Here is a 17,762-nt window from a genome sequence, read left to right as displayed (position 1 = left end):
CACAACCTCTCAAAATACCTAGCTATTCCTCTTAATGCCAGGAGAAGCCTAGACCTGAGACTTACACAACTCTAAGGTGTCTAAAGGTAAAAGCCACAATACCACCCCAAAGGCTCGGGTTTGACTGGTGACAATATGCTCACATCCTTTTGACTGACAGTTTCCAAAGAAAGTTGAGAGCTACATGAAACCTTGAATTTAGTTTCAGTTGTATTCTGAACAGCCATGCTAAAAATAGAACAACTTTCCTGGAAAGTCCCTCCTGAACACTTCTCTTTGCCTCCCCATGGTTGAGATGGACCCCAAAGAGCTGTGCTATGCAGCCCACAAAAGAGATGGTCTCCTTTTCAGCAAGAAGGTCATAAATGAGTTTGGGAACTGTGACAGTAGAGTAACTGATATCTACAAAGGACAAGCAGCTCAGGAAGAAGTACATGGGAGAGTCCAGCTGTTGACTGTTCTGTATAGTGATGATGATAAGCAGGTTTCCAAGAATAACAGTGGCATAGAAGACTAAGAAGAATGTGAAGCATACTTTTGCTAATGTATCATCTTGTGTGAGTCCCTGGAAGACAAACTCCATCACATTGTTCTTGTTCTTCACATACGTCACGTAGACAGGACCTGAAGCACAGAATAAAGCCACCTGTGATGGCATTAGAAACACAGTGTTATCAGTACACATCCATGTCGATCACTGGTATGTTCAATATCAATGTATTCCCTTTTATGCCTTTTGGGGAAAGTTTCCTTTCAAAGTCAATGCTTCTCTCAAGGAGTGACAGTTGATATCTAACTCAGAATGTATTACTGAAGTGTGTATAGTGAGCTCCGTTTATTTGTTTGAGGGAGTTGGTGAAAATATCCTCCAGATTCATATTTCTGATCTTTGCCCCTTTTAAAAAGGAAGACTTGCTGCTAGGCTCCCTAAACATCCACTTTTGGAGTGTTGATTTGGAAACGAAAAACTGACTGAGAAGGATAGTGCATGTTTTGATTTGAGTCTCAACATGTTAGTCATCCCCTAAGGAATTCTGCTCAAGCAGTGAACATACCTTGATGTCTCTTACACATGTCAGATATTTTTTCCCTTCCAAGCCAATATTTCACATATGCTTTCTTATTAACTTTTTTCTTATTACTTATTAACTTGCTCTTACCATTGCATTTTTGCAGCATAAATAAACATCATAACTGTGCTATATGACTGTTAGCACTTAGACATCTGGTAATAATAACAGAGAGAAAATTTAATTTCTACTCTTTTAAGTGAGTTGTTTTAACTAGAAGTGGGAGAGAGACATAGCTCCCAAATGACATGTGCATGGATCCAGTCCTCATTTGAGACAAACAAAAATGTCCTTTCCAGCAAAAAAAGCCTCTTGTGGATGTCTGTGGGCACCACTTTCTTTTGAACCGCATGTGCACTGAGCTATAACAGTGATTTCTGGAGTGCTCAAAGCTTATTTGCAGGCTTTCCATAAACCCAGCATTACATTGTTTGAATGCTTCCTAGACATAGAGGAGTTTATCCCAAATACATCTGTCTGTAACTATCCTGTTTTGGAAAACAAAGTAGAGTAATGGAATCTTAGAGAAGTGATTTGTGGACAACTGTGTCAAAGTAGGACTAGATCAGCTACTTCAGCAATGAGATCAAACACAAGATCAGCCAACGATAACATCTTCCTTTTTGATCTCCCTCTTTCTCCATCTATCTCCACAGTTGCCAAAACAGACCACACCGACCACAGTCATGTTCACCCTGATGAGGCTGCTTTACGGAGTAAGGGATTTGACAATGCCTCACACCCTATGATAGAAAAATCCTGACTTTTTCATTCCAGCTCTACTTGCTAAGCCCTTTAACAGGGGCATGGGGGCATGGACTACCAGGACAGACAGTATCCATTTGGTTTGTTTTCATCTTTGTGCATCCTCAGTTATTTATGATGTTCCACTTAGAAATGGTTGGGCAGGATGAATAACCTGGGAAGGACAGGAGATTGTGTCTACTTTTGGGAGGAAAGTGAGCAGCACCAAAGGAGAGAGAAAAGTTTGAAACACGACAGGGGGCAATAACAAGAGGAACGAGGAAATTATTTCAAGACTTTAAAAGTGTTTGTGGTCAGGCCTCATTACTTGCCAGGTATTTTTACTCAGGCAATGCAAAATATAGAAGCAGCTGGTTAGTCCTCATATTGAGTCATTATAAGAATCTGGGCCAATGTGTAGAGGAATCAAATGCTGTTGTTGTTGTTGACGCCTTCCATAAGCTATGGTCCCACTGTTGCCTGCTAGCATCCTGCAGATGGAAGAGAAATCAGAAAAATCATGGCGTTCTTCCCCAAAACATTAAAACAAAAACAAAAACAGTTTTAAAATTATAAGCCTTAGCTTGAACTGGCCATGTGCCCTAACCCCTCAGCAGTTTCAGTATGAAGGGGGTCAGTGGGCCCCATCTGTCTTTCTACCTGCCCCACCCCGGGTGAGACAGAGCAACCTCTGAAGGCGCCTGTCCCTCTCTGTTGACAATGGTGCTGAGCTAGACAACTGTCCTTCACTGCATGAAGAATTTAGACTGCTACAAATAGGTGGGGATGGTCCCACCTTTAGCTGTGTCCACAGAGTGTGACTGCTGGGTGAGGGACATGCTGGCCCAGGCCTGAGGGACACTATCCCTCTAAGCCTTGAGAATCAGGATTTATCCCAGTTCCGTCCTGCTGGCTGCCATCCACATAACCCACCACGGTGAGGAGAAGACACTGAGACGTCTGCAGTGTGCTGGTGCGTGCCTGTGAAATGGGAACCCACTCTGCCACCCCCTGCATAGAGCAGAGGACATTCGGGGAACCAGAGCATTTCTGACATTGTCCCAGGGTTTGGTCCGTAGATCTGCCGCTCTCCTGTGCAGGGAACACCTTCTTATCTTGAATCACACTTAAGCCATGTTAAGGTGCAACACAAGTGCAAGCCAGTGTTTATAGGGAACGTGAAGTGAAGGAAGGAAAAAGAAAGTGCTTTAGTTACTTTCAGAGTGCATTACACAGATGTCTTTCTCCCTCACGCAGCTGATTTGCTCTTTTCCTCCTGGCAAGGTAGGAGTCAGCGTCCCGTGGCTCCTCGTGGCTCCTTTGGCCTTGTGGAGAACCTTAGCTGCTAGAACTAACCTCCCTGTGGCAGCTGTGACTGGCTCTGAGATGATTCAATCTTCCATCTTCACATCTCTTCCTTCCTGCAGGAGCAGCTGCTCCAGCTATTCCCTTGGAATACATGTTTCTTCCTTTGCCTGGGCCTGTAGATGTGCCCTGTTGGGCTAGGAGTTATCCTGCGTACAGGAATTATTCCAAAATAACTCTTTTTTTGTCACTGACACATAAAATTGTGCCCCCCAATGCTTTCTTTGGTGGCGACAATTTCCTACGGTGAGCAATTTATCTTTCACTTGGATCTTTGATTCTCTATTAGTCTAAACAGTAAAATGCAAAATCTGAGGCCGAGATGAAGGGCAGAGGGGATGGCTAGGAAGGAGGGCCTTAGTGACAGGTGAACTACTGCAGAAAGGCAGAGAGTTGCTGCACTGGAACGGGAAGGGGAGAAGCTTCTCCTCATATCATCTGCATCAGCAAATGACCCAGCCAGCATCTAATATCAGCAGTTTAATTGCTAACCCATGGATTCAGCATATGACAATGCAGTACTCCTAAGAAGGCATTTACTCCAAAGTAAAGGGGAAGGAAGCCTTTGGTACAGTTGCTTCCAGCAGCAGGTGACCAACAGCCTTGCAGACACCCTGGGCCATCATTTCCTAGCTGAGTAGATTACAGAGTAGATGGAGTTTGTCTGACGGAAAGTTTACACCTGGGAGAGCTCGGACTAATGGGATGCTCTGCCTGGAACACATTCTAATATTTTTGATAGCATTCATTTATTTATTTGCTGGTGTCTCCACAGTGCTTGGAAGCCCCAGTCCTGGGCCTGTGCTATTCAAAAAGAGAACATAAAGGGAATCCCTGCTAGTCACAGAGTTTACAATGCCATTCCAATCAAAACATGAGCTTTCAGTGTCTTCCTAATTACTGCAACAGCTAAAACCAAGCTTTTCTTCAGAAGGGAGCTTTCAGTAAATTTTCCAAAATGGAATTATAGTGAGAGAGACTTGATTTTCTCAGCTCCTGAGAAAATGTTACCACAGTTCTACACCTCACCCTTTTCACGCCAAACTTTTCTATTCCACAGTTTTCTCATGGCACTTTTTACCTCCTCATTTCTCAGTGTGTAGATGAGTGGGTTCAGCATGGGTGTGATGACAGTGTAAAAGACAGCTACGCTCTTGTCCTCCGAGAGGTTGCTGGATGGGCGTATGTAGGTGAATGTGCATGGCCCAAAGAAGAGAATCACCACAGCAATGTGGGACCCACAGGTGGAGAGGGCTTTGTACCGCCCTTCGGACGTTCGCCTTTTCAAGGAAAACAAAATGACAATGTAGGATGTGACCAGGATGAAGAAAGAGACCAAACAAACCATTCCACTATTGGCAACGACAATGACGCCCACAACATAGGTGTCGGTACAGGCCAGTTGTAGTAGGGGATTGACATCACAGAAGTAGTGGTCAATTTTGTTGGGACCGCAAAAAGGGAGGCTAACGGTTATGAGGGTCTGCACCAGGGAGTGCACAGAGCCCCCCACCCATGAACCCATCACCATCCAGCCACACACACGCCTGGTCATGAGGGTGGTGTAGTGCAGGGGTCTGCATATGGCAAAGTAGCGATCATAGGCCATCGCTGTGAGGACGAAGACCTCAGTGCCGCCGAAGAAATGTAACCCAAATAGCTGTGCCATGCAACCCCCAAAGGAAATGGTTTTCTTTTCGACAAGAAAGTCAGCAATCATTTTGGGAGCTGTGACAGAAGAGAAGCAAATATCTGCAATGGACAGGTGGCAGAGAAAGAAATACATGGGGGAGTTCAGACGTTGACTGCTAATTACAGTGACAACGATGAGCAGATTTCCTGCCACAGTAACAATATAGAAGAACAAAAACACCACAAAACATATTTTCTGCACCCCTTGGTTCTTTGAAAGGCCCAGAAGAATGAATTCCTTCACACTGCTTACTTTCTCCATGTTGATCAGACGGGTGGCAATATGCAATATACAGCTTATTCACCTGGGAAAATAAAGACAGACACATGATTCATCAGCATTTTTTCATTATTAATAGTGAGTTCTATATCAGAAGTGGATACAAACCAAGAAAGATATAGCATTAGTATTAAGCTTATGAAGTGTTTAGTTTCTGTCTTGTATTTTTTTCACAGCTGTTTAGTTCTCCACAGTACAAAGCTTCTGCCTTGGCTTTGGTGGCACAGAGATAGGTGCACTCTGTGATATGTTCCTTAATCCTGGTCCTCCAGGATTTTGAAGGATTGTCTCCATGGCTGGTAGCCTTCCATGCACTAAGGACACGGCCAGAGTGTTCACCTTGGGCACTACAAGGCAGATAATGCAGCATGTTTGCCCTCAGGGGAGACAAAGTCCCTGACAGCAATCTTTGTAAAATGGGTGTCTTTAAGAATACCTGGAAATATTGCTCAGAATGATGATTTGCTTTATAAGTACACATGATCTTCGAATTCTTGTTTAGAAGGGAAATGTAACCACATGCAGAGAAAAGAACTCTCTTGTGTATAGACATTTTGAAACGTAAATATGAAATGTCACAGGCTGAAAAATGAGTTCTGGGAAGGTTATCTATCATGGAGGGGAAAAAAATACACATATGACTTAATGTAGTATTTCACATTGTTCTAAATCTCAGCATTGTTTCTATCAGAGGAAGGAAGAATGAAAGACTCTTGTGAGATCTTCTGTCCCAGCACTGTACTGATTTTACCCAGTGTGATTTTTGATATGCTCTGCGTGATGCTTTCAAGGGTTAACTTAGCTTAATGAAGCTAATCTAACTAAACTCCTTCAACAGCCAGTATAAGTCTCTCTATAGGCTGATTCAGAATGACTAAATTAGGGTCCTTTGCAGAACCCTTTTTTCCTCCACTCACTATGAGGAGCTTAAGCAAATTAGCACCACCAGGTTAGAATGACCCTCAGAGAATAATCCCTTTTGGTTCCTGAAAGTAGCTCAGAGCTTTTTGTAATGCCATCCACCTGTTTTAGGTTATGGCTGAGCTCCTTGTCCCTAGGCATTTCTACATCCATACAGTTTCTCATTCGAGACAAGGTCACATTCCAGCATAAACATGGGACTTCTTTGGTTCACCCTGTATTCCAGCTACAACCCATCGAGCATTACGTGTCACTAATAAATGAGTAGCCTACATCTTTAGAAAGAGTGTAACGTCTCTAGTTTGCCATTATGCACCCAGACCACCAGAGTTCCTTTGGCAAAGAAGTCTGGGAACCACCAGATTAAACTCTTCACAGAGAGTTTAAGGTCAGCCAAAAGCAGGCACTCTTTTAATAAAAATATCCACTGTATGGGCTTCCTTCTAGCATCAAAACATTCCCCGTCAGCTGGTGTTAAAATGCACCATTTTAAGTCCTGCAGAACTACATCACAACCAGGTCTTCTCATTTGTCTTGGTGATCTGTGAGCAAATCTGTGGAATGATTCAATTATTCCAAGTTATCTACCAACTACTTCAATCTGCAGCATAATCAGAAACTCTCGTGCAGGCACAAAGTGATCAAGCATCCACAGGAAACACTGAAACTGAGAAAACCCAAGATTACTTTCAAACCCACAAAGTGAAGCTGAGAGAGGAAGTGGGCAAAGTTAGGGACTTTTCCTATGCTTACAGTTGTACTTACACTAGATGAAAGTTTTTCAAGCAGAAGGGTAAAATTTACATGGATGGTTCCTTTTCAGATATTTCTACAAGGAAAAGGATCAGTAAGAACAACGGGAGGTCAGTTTCTCCCTCGTCTTACCAGGTATTGATCCTTTCTACCCCTCTTCCTTCTACTGAGCAACGACGTAGACTTCTCAACAAAATAAATGACAGGGATGAAATGAGCACACCTTTATGGCTGTGCAGTACCGAGTCGAAAAGAAATAGCTGGGCTCCATCCAAGCCAGAGCATGACTGGAAGCACACCACAGCAATCGCAGGGCCATATTTAGGCAGTCAGAAAGGAGTGACCAAGAGAGAAATGGTCAGGGGAAACTATATGCCGGAATACCAGCAGATGGCAAACTCCTGAGCTAAAAACAAGGTGTGCATCTACAAAAGGACCGATTCACAATTCAGACAGCTCGACTGTGTATCTTGCTTGATAAAGTCCTTTCTATCACCACCAAACTGCATTTAACAAACTACCCATCTGTCTGATCTCATCTCATCGCCTTAAGTCATGTAGGCACCTGTACCTAAGCTAGGCATATTACACCTGACCAGTCTACTTGTAGATGTGATGAATCATGTGCTGCCAGTACCCGTTTCTTACTGCTGACTCCAAGAGGATCACTAGAATGACTAATTCAGTAGAGGATTGCCACCAGTTATGGCTTATCTCTTCAAGTGCCTTTGCAGGGGTAGACCTGAGCTATATGACATAATGCAATCAGCTGCAAAATAAAATGAATCTCATGTGTACTCTTAACATCTCAAAAAGGGTGAGAAATTGCACCATCTCCTTACTGCATGCATTCTTCCCTGAAATCTCAGGTGGTTATGGGAAACAAAAGAATAATATCGAAGCAATCGAATCTGCGGCTGTAGAACTAGCTCTGTATATGATTCTAGCCAAAGATAACTAGAGACAGTTGATAACTTCAGTGGAAGTTCCTTTCTGTATTTTCACATTTGTTCAAGAAGAAAGGAAAGGGAAGAGGAAAGCAAAGCAAAGCAAAGCAAAACAAAACAAAGCAAAGCGAGAAGCCAGAGAAGCTGCAAAACTTACCTCACCTGTGTTTAGAGATCTAATATTTTGTGTAAGGGCTGTACAACTTTATCTCCTCAACTTCTGTCTTCCCTGGTATGAATGTGTTAGAGCACAGCACCTTTAAAGAACATAGAATGTCTTCTGGAAAGCTTCCAAAACTTGCTCAGGAGGTGGCTGTTAGTGTATAATCCAATCCCATCTAATGTATTACTTGCTTTCGTGTGTCACAAGTGTATCTTGATGTTTCCTGCCTATGTGAGAAGTGGTTTAATAGGCTGTGTGGATGATGTGACCTGGGTGTGCTGAATGATGTTTTCATATCCCAGGGCTGAGAAGAAAACCATTTAAGCACCAACCTTTAACCCTCTCCCAGGAAATCTTCCACCTGAAGGGCTCTTGGGGCTGGAGGAGGGAGGGGTGGAGGCTTAGTGAAGGGAAGGCGTGAAAGAAAGGGGCAAAGGAGGAGAATGAGTTCTGTCTTGACTGAAAAGTTTAAGTAAATATATTTTAAAGAAACAGTTGTCAGTCAATGCTTTTATAATGATATCACAAAGGCATTTCAGGGTTTCTCCATAAGAAATAACAGTCAAAGGAGTAGCTGAGTATTCAAGTGGAGAAGCATATGCATGGACCTATCCAGCTAACACTTCTCAGAGTTCTTCCTTACTCCAAGCTGATAGTTGTGTGGATTTCCCATGTGTAAAGGGCCATTAGGTCCACTGCTCTGGCTTCCTAGCATTGTGAATGCTAAAACAGTCCATTTGTAATCTAGATATGTTCTCTCCTTTTTTCACTTCTGTGTATTCCAAAAAACATGTAAAAGAGAAATCTTCATTAAAGGAAAAAAAGGAAGAAACCTCAAGCTGTAGGAAGAGTCACCATCCTCCAGGGATGGTAAAGAATTCCTATCACAGGAGTCTTTTAAGGACAGGTTGGGCTCATTTCTCTCACGAGTGGTTACGATGAAGTTTTTATAGGGACAGAAGATGTCCTGGGTGACCTCTTGATGACCCTCCAAGTCCTATCTCACCAGAAATTTCATCACTGGAAATCCAGTGAATAAAGCCTCTTTGCAAGAATTTGCATGTTTTAACAGAGGTCAGTGAATTACCAAGTCAGTCAAAAAAATCCTTCATTTACGAATTGGGAAACTGAGGGAGGACGTCACCTATTTAATGCCGATGGAAGTCAGCGAATTTAACCCTGACTTAGTCACTCTAGGCTCTTCTGCGGAAAAAAATGAATGTCTCTGGAGGCAGATGCATCTGATCTACCTCAGAACTGATTTTAGGATGCGATTAGGTGTGAAATAGACATCTAGCTTTTAAACAAAATAACTTAGGGCGGACAAATCTGACTGTCACGATGGGCCCCATCTTTCTTAACCTGAGCAGCTGCAGTCAAAGGTGAACCTATGAAATGAAACCAACGAAGGAGGACAGCAGAGAGGTCTCATGGTTTCTAGTGAAATCTCTGCTAAAGCAATATTGTAATCAACCATTAAAGGGCTTCTCCAAACCTTGTTAACTGACATGAAATGGCTTCAGGAATACTGCTACTCCGTAGAATTAAAACAAACAAAAAAGAAAAGTTTTGACCCCTGTTAGTTCTTTGAATGTTCTGGTGCAGACATTTTCCCTTCTTTCTCTGCTTTCAACTTAATTTCAAAAAAATCAGATTTAGATCCATTCCTTTTAAATCCAGCCCTTCACTTGCTCACAAACTGTTTTAGTGTTAATTCGATCCACGCACCAGCCAACCCAGAAAGAGAGTAATGGAGACACAAAGGAGGGAAGGATTGAGGGCAGGAGCCAAAAAAACCAAAAACCAAATAGAAAGTCTGGAGAGCTGGATGGAGAGGCAGAGAAATGCCCTTTCAGCCCTGCAGCAACAGGCAAGTGCCAGTGCCAGGAAGAGAGGTGACCCTCCCAGCAGCTACTGGGAAGACAGTGAGATAAGGTGCTGTGGCTGGGAGCTGAAAGCTTTCTCAGAAGCACTAGAGTGAGAGGCCTTGCATGGCACTGCGTAAGGGGAGCGAGGCATCCCCAGTGTGGGGCGAGACGGTGGTGGGGAAGAGATTTGGCACAGGGACAGGAGGGTGGCTGATGGCTCAGCAGGAGCTGTGTGCTGCAGCCACATAGGGAAGGGAAAAGCTCCTTACAAGCACCTTTCTCTCCACTGCCTGTACAGGCAGCCTAGGGCAACTAACTCATCTGGAGATGGCCATCTTGGGCGAAAGCTGGGAGAGATGAGTTGAGATGTCTTCTGGGGACAGCGATGGAGAGGCTCAGGGTGTAGGTGAGGAATTGGTGCTCTTCTCTACACACACAGAAGCACCACGCATCACTCCAGGACCCCTGTGTGTTGACCAGAGCAGCCGTGGCACCAGCTGAACGGTCCGCTAGGTGTTCAGACCTCAAGGATGTTTCTATACAAGCCCAAAATAGCCAGGATGAAACTCATGCCTGCTGAGAATGGCCTCCCAGGAGCTGCCAGAATGCACTGGAGTCCTGCAGGCTTGGCCTCAAGTCAAAGTGAGGGAAAAGACTCCCTGTAAGGTTCAGGGTCCCAAAGACATGCCCAGCATCCTGGGTCACTCTTCCTCCCCGCGCTCTGCATGCTCTGCATAGCCATGCTCTGTGCACCATGTCCCCTTCCACAAGGGGGGACCACGTAATGAGAAGAGGCACTGGCATGGTGTGCAGACAAGGATCGCTCTCACCCAGCTCCCTGGTCCCCAGCACAGCCCTGCTCGGAAGGGGCACGTCACCAGCTGAGCTGCTCCCACCGCAGTGGAGATGCCCTGGCTCCGCTGGGGGCTGAGCACTGCTGCCCACCTCCCCTCAGTCCCCTCTGCAGGCTGCCCCACCCTCCCACACCTCCTCGCCAGCAGGGATTTATACAGCAGTCTCTGCAGCAGTGTCTCTGGGCACTTGGCTTCCTTCTCCGCACGTTGCTTTCTCTGCAAACGCTTGTTGGAAGGTGACTTTCCCAGAGCCATGGAGCCGGTGGTGACGGTTGCTCCTGAAGAGGAAGTAAATGACCGGGTTGGTGCTGCTGTCCCAGAGAGATGATCCAGGGACCATCAAAAATGGGAATTTACCAGTGTTTGGCATGCAATAGTAATGCTTTTTCACTACTTCTCCCTTCTTCAGACAGTCTCACGATATAAAGAACACAAGAACTGTCTGTCCAAAGTTATAGCTTGACTCTTGCACTGATGCTTTGCTTCCCAGCTGCATCCATGAGCAGCTCTAGTTTCACAGACCTTGCAGAAGATGGCCTACTGCTGCTCAGGGTCACACAGATTGAGAAATTGTCAGTCCTCTTCCCTAATGCCTGCTGCTGATTTCACAACCTCCCTCAGCACAACTTCTCACAAAGGAAACTCCACGAAGACAGCCCCTGGCCATGTAGCATCCATTTCAAGTTTCACAACTTCCCTCCACACCCTGCCTTGTCCCCATCCTGCCATCATCAAATTCACAACACACATTCACCATGGCTCTGTCAACAACCCCCTTGCCAGTATTCACTATCCAGCTGCAAAACCTCGTTCATCTCACCATGCACAGTCCCTCCTTGTCCAAATCACAGCTCCCCTGAGCATGACCTGCTGCCATAGTGGTGTCCAGAGCCAGGTGCCGAGGTAAGTGGAATGAAAATGGAGAAAAGACCTTTCTCCTTTGCTGGCACTAAGCACACCCCTACGGGGAATTATTTTGCAGCAGGAGGTAGCAGCAATTCTTCATTTGGACTTGTGCATTAAGTCACCTCTGGTAGTCCATTTGGCTAGGGAAACAAAAGGACATGAATGTGATGCTAGCCAAGTTGCTGCCATGTGTGCCACTGGGTACAGAAAGTGGCAGGCTGACTCATACTAGGTGAGCAGGCCAGACGCTATTGGCCTGATTTCTGGCTTCTGTCATCTGTTGCTCCTCTTCCTTTCCCAAAGACTGTAAGACTTTGTTTACCTTCTTACCCAATACTCTTGTTTCCTGTAGTGACTACTGTTAACCCTCATTAAGCTGTCCAAGACTCCAGGCGACAGTAAAAGGACATTTAAGTTAGGGGACTATTTTCACCAAGACATTTCTTTACCAGTATTTATTCTCATTAACTGTAGGATTTCTGTTTTCACTGTGGAGATCACTCGCATTCTGTGCAGAGGAGATGGAGACATTAACTATGTTGCTCTCAGGCCATTCCACATTTCCAGAAATTTCAGCAAAACAAAGCAAAGGACAGTAGCTGAGACAATGTCTTTCCTGACATCCATGAGGCATAAGCTACAAATACACAGTAGAGTTGAGAGAAACGATGCATTTGACTTGGGCCTTGGTTGAGATGATATGCTGATATAAATCAGCATGTCTATTTGCTTCGTTTGTTTCATTTCATAGGTTCACCTTTGACTGCAGCTGCTCAGGTTAAGAAAGATGGGGCCCATCATGACAGTGAGATTTGTCCGCCCTCAGTTATTTTGTTTAAAAGCTAGATGTCCATTTCACACCTAATCGCATCCTAAAATCAGTTCTGAGGTAGATCAGATGCATCTGCCTCCAGAGACATTCATTTTTTTCCGCAGAAGAGCCTAGAGTGACTAAGTCAGGGTTAAATTCGCTGACTTCCATCGGCATTAAATAGGTGACGTCCTCCCTCAGTTTCCCAATTCGTAAATGAAGGATTTTTTTGACTGACTTGGTAATTCACTGACCTCTGTTAAAACATGCAAATTCTTGCAAAGAGGCTTTATTCACTGGATTTCCAGTGATGAAATTTCTGGTGAGATAGGACTTGGAGGGTCATCAAGAGGTCACCCAGGACATCTTCTGTCCCTATAAAAACTTCATCGTAACCACTCGTGAGAGAAATGAGCCCAACCTGTCCTTAAAAGACTCCTGTGATAGGAATTCTTTACCATCCCTGGAGGATGGTGACTCTTCTTACAGCTTGAGGTTTCTTTCTTTTTTTCCTTTAATGAGGATTTCTCTTTTACATGTTTTTTGGAATACACAGAAGTGAAAAAAGGAGAGAAAATATCTAGATTACAAATGGACTGTTTTAGCATTCACAATGCTAGGAAGCCAGAGCAGTGGACCTAATGGCCCTTTACACATGGGAAATCCATACAACTATCAGCTTGGAGTAAGGAAGAACTCCGAGAAGCGTTAGCTGGATAGGCCCATGCATATGCTTGTCCAGTTGAATACTCAGCTACTCCTTTGAGTGTTATTTCTTATGGAGAAACCCTGAAATGCCTTTGTGATATCATTATAAAAGCATTGACTGACAACTGTTTCTTTAAAATATATTTACTTAAACTTTTCAGTCAAGACAGAACTCATTCTCCTCCTTTGCCCCTTTCTTTCACGCCTTCCCTTCACTAAGCCTCCACCCCTCCCTCCTCCAGCCCCAAGAGCCCTTCAGGTGGAAGATTTCCTGGGAGAGGGTTAAAGATTGGTACTTAAATGGTTTTCTTCTCAGCCCTTTGTGCAGCTGCTGGGATATGAAAGCGTCATTCAACACACCCAGGTCACATCATCCACACAGCCTATTAAACCACTTCTCACACAGGCAGGAAACATCAAGATACACTTGTGACACACGAAAGCAAGTAATACATTAGATGGGATTGGATTATACACTGACAGCCACCTCCTAAGCAAGTTTTGGAAGCTTTCCAGAAGCCATTCTATGTTCTTTAAAGATGCTGTGCTCTAACACATTCATACCAGGGAAGACAGAAGTTGAGGAGATAAAGCTGTACAGCCCTTACACAAAAAATTAGATCTCTAAACACAGGCGAGGTAAGTTTTGCAGCTTCTCTGGCTTCTCACTTTGCTTTGCTTTGCTTTGTTTTGCTTTGCTTTCCTCTTCCTTTTCCTTTCTTCTTGCACAAATGTGAAAATACAGAAAGGAACTTCCACTGAAGTTATCAACTCTCTCTAGTTATCTTTGGCTAGAATCATATATAGAGCTAGTTCTACAGCCGCAGATTAGATTACTTCGAAATTATTCTTTTGTTTCCCATAACCGCCTGAGATTTTAGGGAAGAATGCATGCAGTAAGGAGATGGTGCAATTTCTCACCCTTTTTGAGATGTTAAGAGTACACATGAGATTCATTTTATTTTGCAGCTGATTGCATTATGTCATATAGCTCAGGTCTACCCCTGCAAAGGCACTTGAAGAGATAAGCCATAACTGGTGGCAATCCTCTACTGAATTAGTCATTCTAGTAATCCTCTTGGAGTCAGCAGTAAGAAACGGGTACCTGCAGCACATGATTCATCACATCTACAAGTAGACTGGTCAGGTGTAATATGCCTAGCTTAGGTACAGGTGCCTACATGACTTAAGGCGATGAGATGAGATCAGACAGATGGGTAGTTTGTTAGATGCAGTTTGGTGGTGATGGAAAGGACCTTATCAAGCAAGACACATAGCCGAGCTGTCTGAATTGTGAATCGGTCCTTTTGTAGATGCACACCGTGTTTCTAGCTCAGGAATTTGCCATCTGCTGGTATTCCGGCATATAGTTTCTCCTGACCATTTCTCTCTTGGTCACTCCTTTCTGACTGCCTAAATATGGCCCTGCGATTGCTGTGGTATGCTTCCAGTCATGCTCTGGCTTGGATGGAGCCCAGCTATTTCTTTTGGACTGGGTACTGCACAGCCATAAAGGTGTGCTCATTTCATCCCTGTCATTTATTTTGTTGAGAAGTCTACGTCGTTGCTCAGTAGAAGGAAGAGGGGTAGAAAGGATCACGACTTGGTAAGACGAGGGAGAAACTGACCTCCCGTTGTTCTTACTGATCCTTTTCCATGTAGAAATATCTGAAAAGGAACCATCCATGTAAATTTTACCCTTCTGCTTGAAAAACTTTCATCCAGTGTAAGTACAACTGTAAGCATAGGAAAAGTCCCTACCTTTGCCCACTTCCTCTCTCGGCTTCACTTTGTGGGTTTGAAAGTAATCTTGGCTTTTCTCAGTTTCAGTGTTTCCTGTGGATCCTTGATCCCTTTGTGCCTGCACGAGCCTTTCTGATTATGCTGCAGATTGAAGTAGTTGGTAGATAACTTGGCTTAACTGAATCATTCTGCCGATTTGCTCACAGATCACCAACACAAATGAGAAGACCTGGTTGTGATGTAATTCTGCAGGACTTAAAATGGTGCATTTTAACACCAGCTGACAGGGAATGTTTTGATCCTAGAAGGAAGCCCATACAGTGGATATTTTTATTAAAAGAGTGCCTGCTTTTGGCTGACCTTAAACTCTCTGTGAAGAGTTTAATCTGGTGGTTCCCAGACTTCTTTGACCAAAGGAACTCTGGTGGTCTGGGTGCATAATGGCAAGCTAGAAACGTTACACTCTTTCTAAAGATGTAGGCTACTCATTTATTAGTGACACGTAATGCTCGATGGGTTGTAGCTGGAATACAGGGTGAACCAAAGAAGTCCCATGTTTATGCTGGAATGTGACCTTGTCTCGAATGAGAAACTGTATGGATGTAGAAATGCCTAGGGACAAGGAGCTCAGCCATAACCTAAAACAGGTGGATGGCATACAAAAAGTTCTGAGCTACTTTCAGGGACCAAAAGGGATTATTCTCTGAGGGTCATTCTAACCTGGTGGTGCTAATTTGCTTAAGCTCCTCATAGTGAATGGAGGAAAAAAGGGTTCTGCAAAGGACCCTCATTTAGTCATTCTGAATCAGCCTATGAATTAGATTTATACTGGCTGTTGAAGGAGTTTAGTTAGATTAGCTTCATTAAGCTAAGTTAACCCTTGAAAGCATCACGCAGAGTGTATCAAAAATCACACTAGGTAAAATCAGTACAGTGCTGGGACAGAAGATCTCACAAGAGTCTTTCATTCTTCCTTCCTCTGATAGAAACAATGCTGAGATTTAGAACAATGTGAAATACTACATTAAGTCATAGGTGCAATTTTTTTCCCCTCCATGACAGATAACCTTCCCAGAACTCATTTTTCAGCCTGTGACATTTCATATTTACGTTTCAAAATGTATATACACAAGAGAGTTCTTTTCTCTGCATGTGGGTACATTTCCCTTCTAAACAAGAATTCAAAGATCATGTGTACTTATAAAGCCAATCATCATTCTGAGCAATATTTCCAGGTATTCTTAAAGACACCCATTTTACAAAGATTGCTGTCAGGGACTTTGTCTCCCCTGAGGGCAAACATACTGCATTATCTGCCTTGTAGTGCCCAAGGTGAACACTCTGGCCTTGTCCTTAGTGCATGGAAGGCTACCAGCCATGGAGCCAGTCCTTCAAAATCCTGGAGGACCAGGATTAAGGAACATATCACAGAGTGCACCTATCTCTGTGCCACCAAAGCCATGTCAGAAGCTTTGTACTGTGGAGAATTAAGAAGCCGTTAAAAAAAATACATGACAGAAACCAAACACTTCAAAAGCTTGATACTAATGCTATATCTTTCTTGGTTTGTATCCACTTCTGAAATAGAACTCATTATTAATAATGAAAAAAATGCTGATGAATCATGTGTCTGTCTTTGTTTTCCCAGGGGTATAAGCTGTATATTGCATATTGGCACCCAACTGATCAACATGAAGAATGCAAGCAGTGTGAAGGAATTCATTCTTCTGGGCCTTTCAAAGAACCAAGGGGTGCAGAAAATATGTTTTGTGGTGTTTTTGTTCTTCTATATTGTTACTGTGGCAGGAAATCTGCTCATCATTGTCACTGTAGTTAGCAGTCAACGTCTGAACTCCCCCATGTATTTCTTTCTCTGCCACCTGTCCATTGCAGATATTTGCTACTCTTCTGCCACAGCTCCCAAAATGATTGCTGACTTCCTTGTTGAGAAGAAAACCATTTCCTTTGGGGGTTGCATGGCACAGCTATTTGGGTTACATTTCTTTGGCTGCGCTGAGATCTTCATCCTCACAGTGATGGCCTATGATCGCTACTTTGCCATATGCAGACCCCTGCACTACACCACCCTCATGACCAGGCGTGTGTGTGGCTGGATGGTGATGGGTTCATGGGTGGGGGGCTTTGTGCATGCCATGGTGCACACCCTTGTAACTGTTAGCCTCCCTTTTTGCGGCCCCAACGAAATTGACCACTACTTCTGTGATGTCCATCCCCTACTACAACTGGCCTGTATAGACACCTATGTTGCGGGCATCATTGTTGTTGCCGATGGTGGAATGCTTTGTTTGGTCTCTTTCTTCATCCTGGTCACGTCCTACATTGTCATTTTATTTTCCTTGAGAAGGCAAACGTCCGAAGGGCGGTACAAAGCCCTCTCCACCTGTGGGTCCCACATTACTGTGGTGATTCTCTTCTTTGGGCCATGCACATTCATCTACATACGCCCATCCAGCAGTCTCTCGGAGGACAAGAGCGTAGCTGTGTTTTACACTGTCATCACATCCATGCTGAACCCATTCATCTACACACTGAGAAATGAGGAGATGAAAAGTGCCATGAGAAAACTGTGGAATAGAAAAGTCTGGAGTGAAAAGGGTGAGGTGTAGAACTGTGGTAACATTTTCTCAGGAGCTGAGAAAATCAAGTCTCTCTCACTATAATTCCATTTTGGAAAATTTACTGAAAGCTCCTTTTTGAAGAAAAGCTTGGTTTTAGCTGTTGCAGTAATTAGGAAGACACTGAAAGCTCATGTTTTGATTGGAATGGCATTGTAAACTCTGTGACTAGCAGGGATTCCCTTTATGTTCTCTTTTTGAATAGCACAGGCCCAGGACTGGGGCTTCCAAGCACTGTGGAGACACCAGCAAATAAATACATGAATGCTATCAAAAATATTAAAATGTGTTCCAGGCAGAG

General features: G+C 43.9%; 2 protein-coding genes across 2 annotated transcripts; one reads left to right on the top strand and one right to left on the bottom strand.

The window, feature by feature from the left end:
- Positions 1–4,209: 4,209 nt before the first annotated feature.
- LOC136991940 (olfactory receptor 4S2-like) lies at positions 4,210–5,133 on the bottom strand (the record flags this gene model as incomplete). Its single annotated transcript, XM_067295437.1, has 1 exon — positions 4,210–5,133. A coding segment is annotated over exon 1 (924 nt), but the record flags the coding sequence as incomplete, so codon positions are not given.
- Positions 5,134–16,516: 11,383 nt separating this feature from the next.
- Positions 16,517–17,410, top strand: LOC136991939 (olfactory receptor 4S2-like; the record flags this gene model as incomplete). Its single annotated transcript, XM_067295436.1, has 1 exon — positions 16,517–17,410. A coding segment is annotated over exon 1 (894 nt), but the record flags the coding sequence as incomplete, so codon positions are not given.
- Positions 17,411–17,762: the final 352 nt, after the last annotated feature.

This window comes from Apteryx mantelli, chromosome 4 (genome assembly GCF_036417845.1).
Source record: "Apteryx mantelli isolate bAptMan1 chromosome 4, bAptMan1.hap1, whole genome shotgun sequence".
Classification (NCBI taxonomy): Eukaryota; Metazoa; Chordata; class Aves; order Apterygiformes; family Apterygidae; genus Apteryx; species Apteryx mantelli.
Note: the sequence above shows the minus strand (reverse complement) of the source record. Positions and strands in the feature narration are given on the sequence as shown.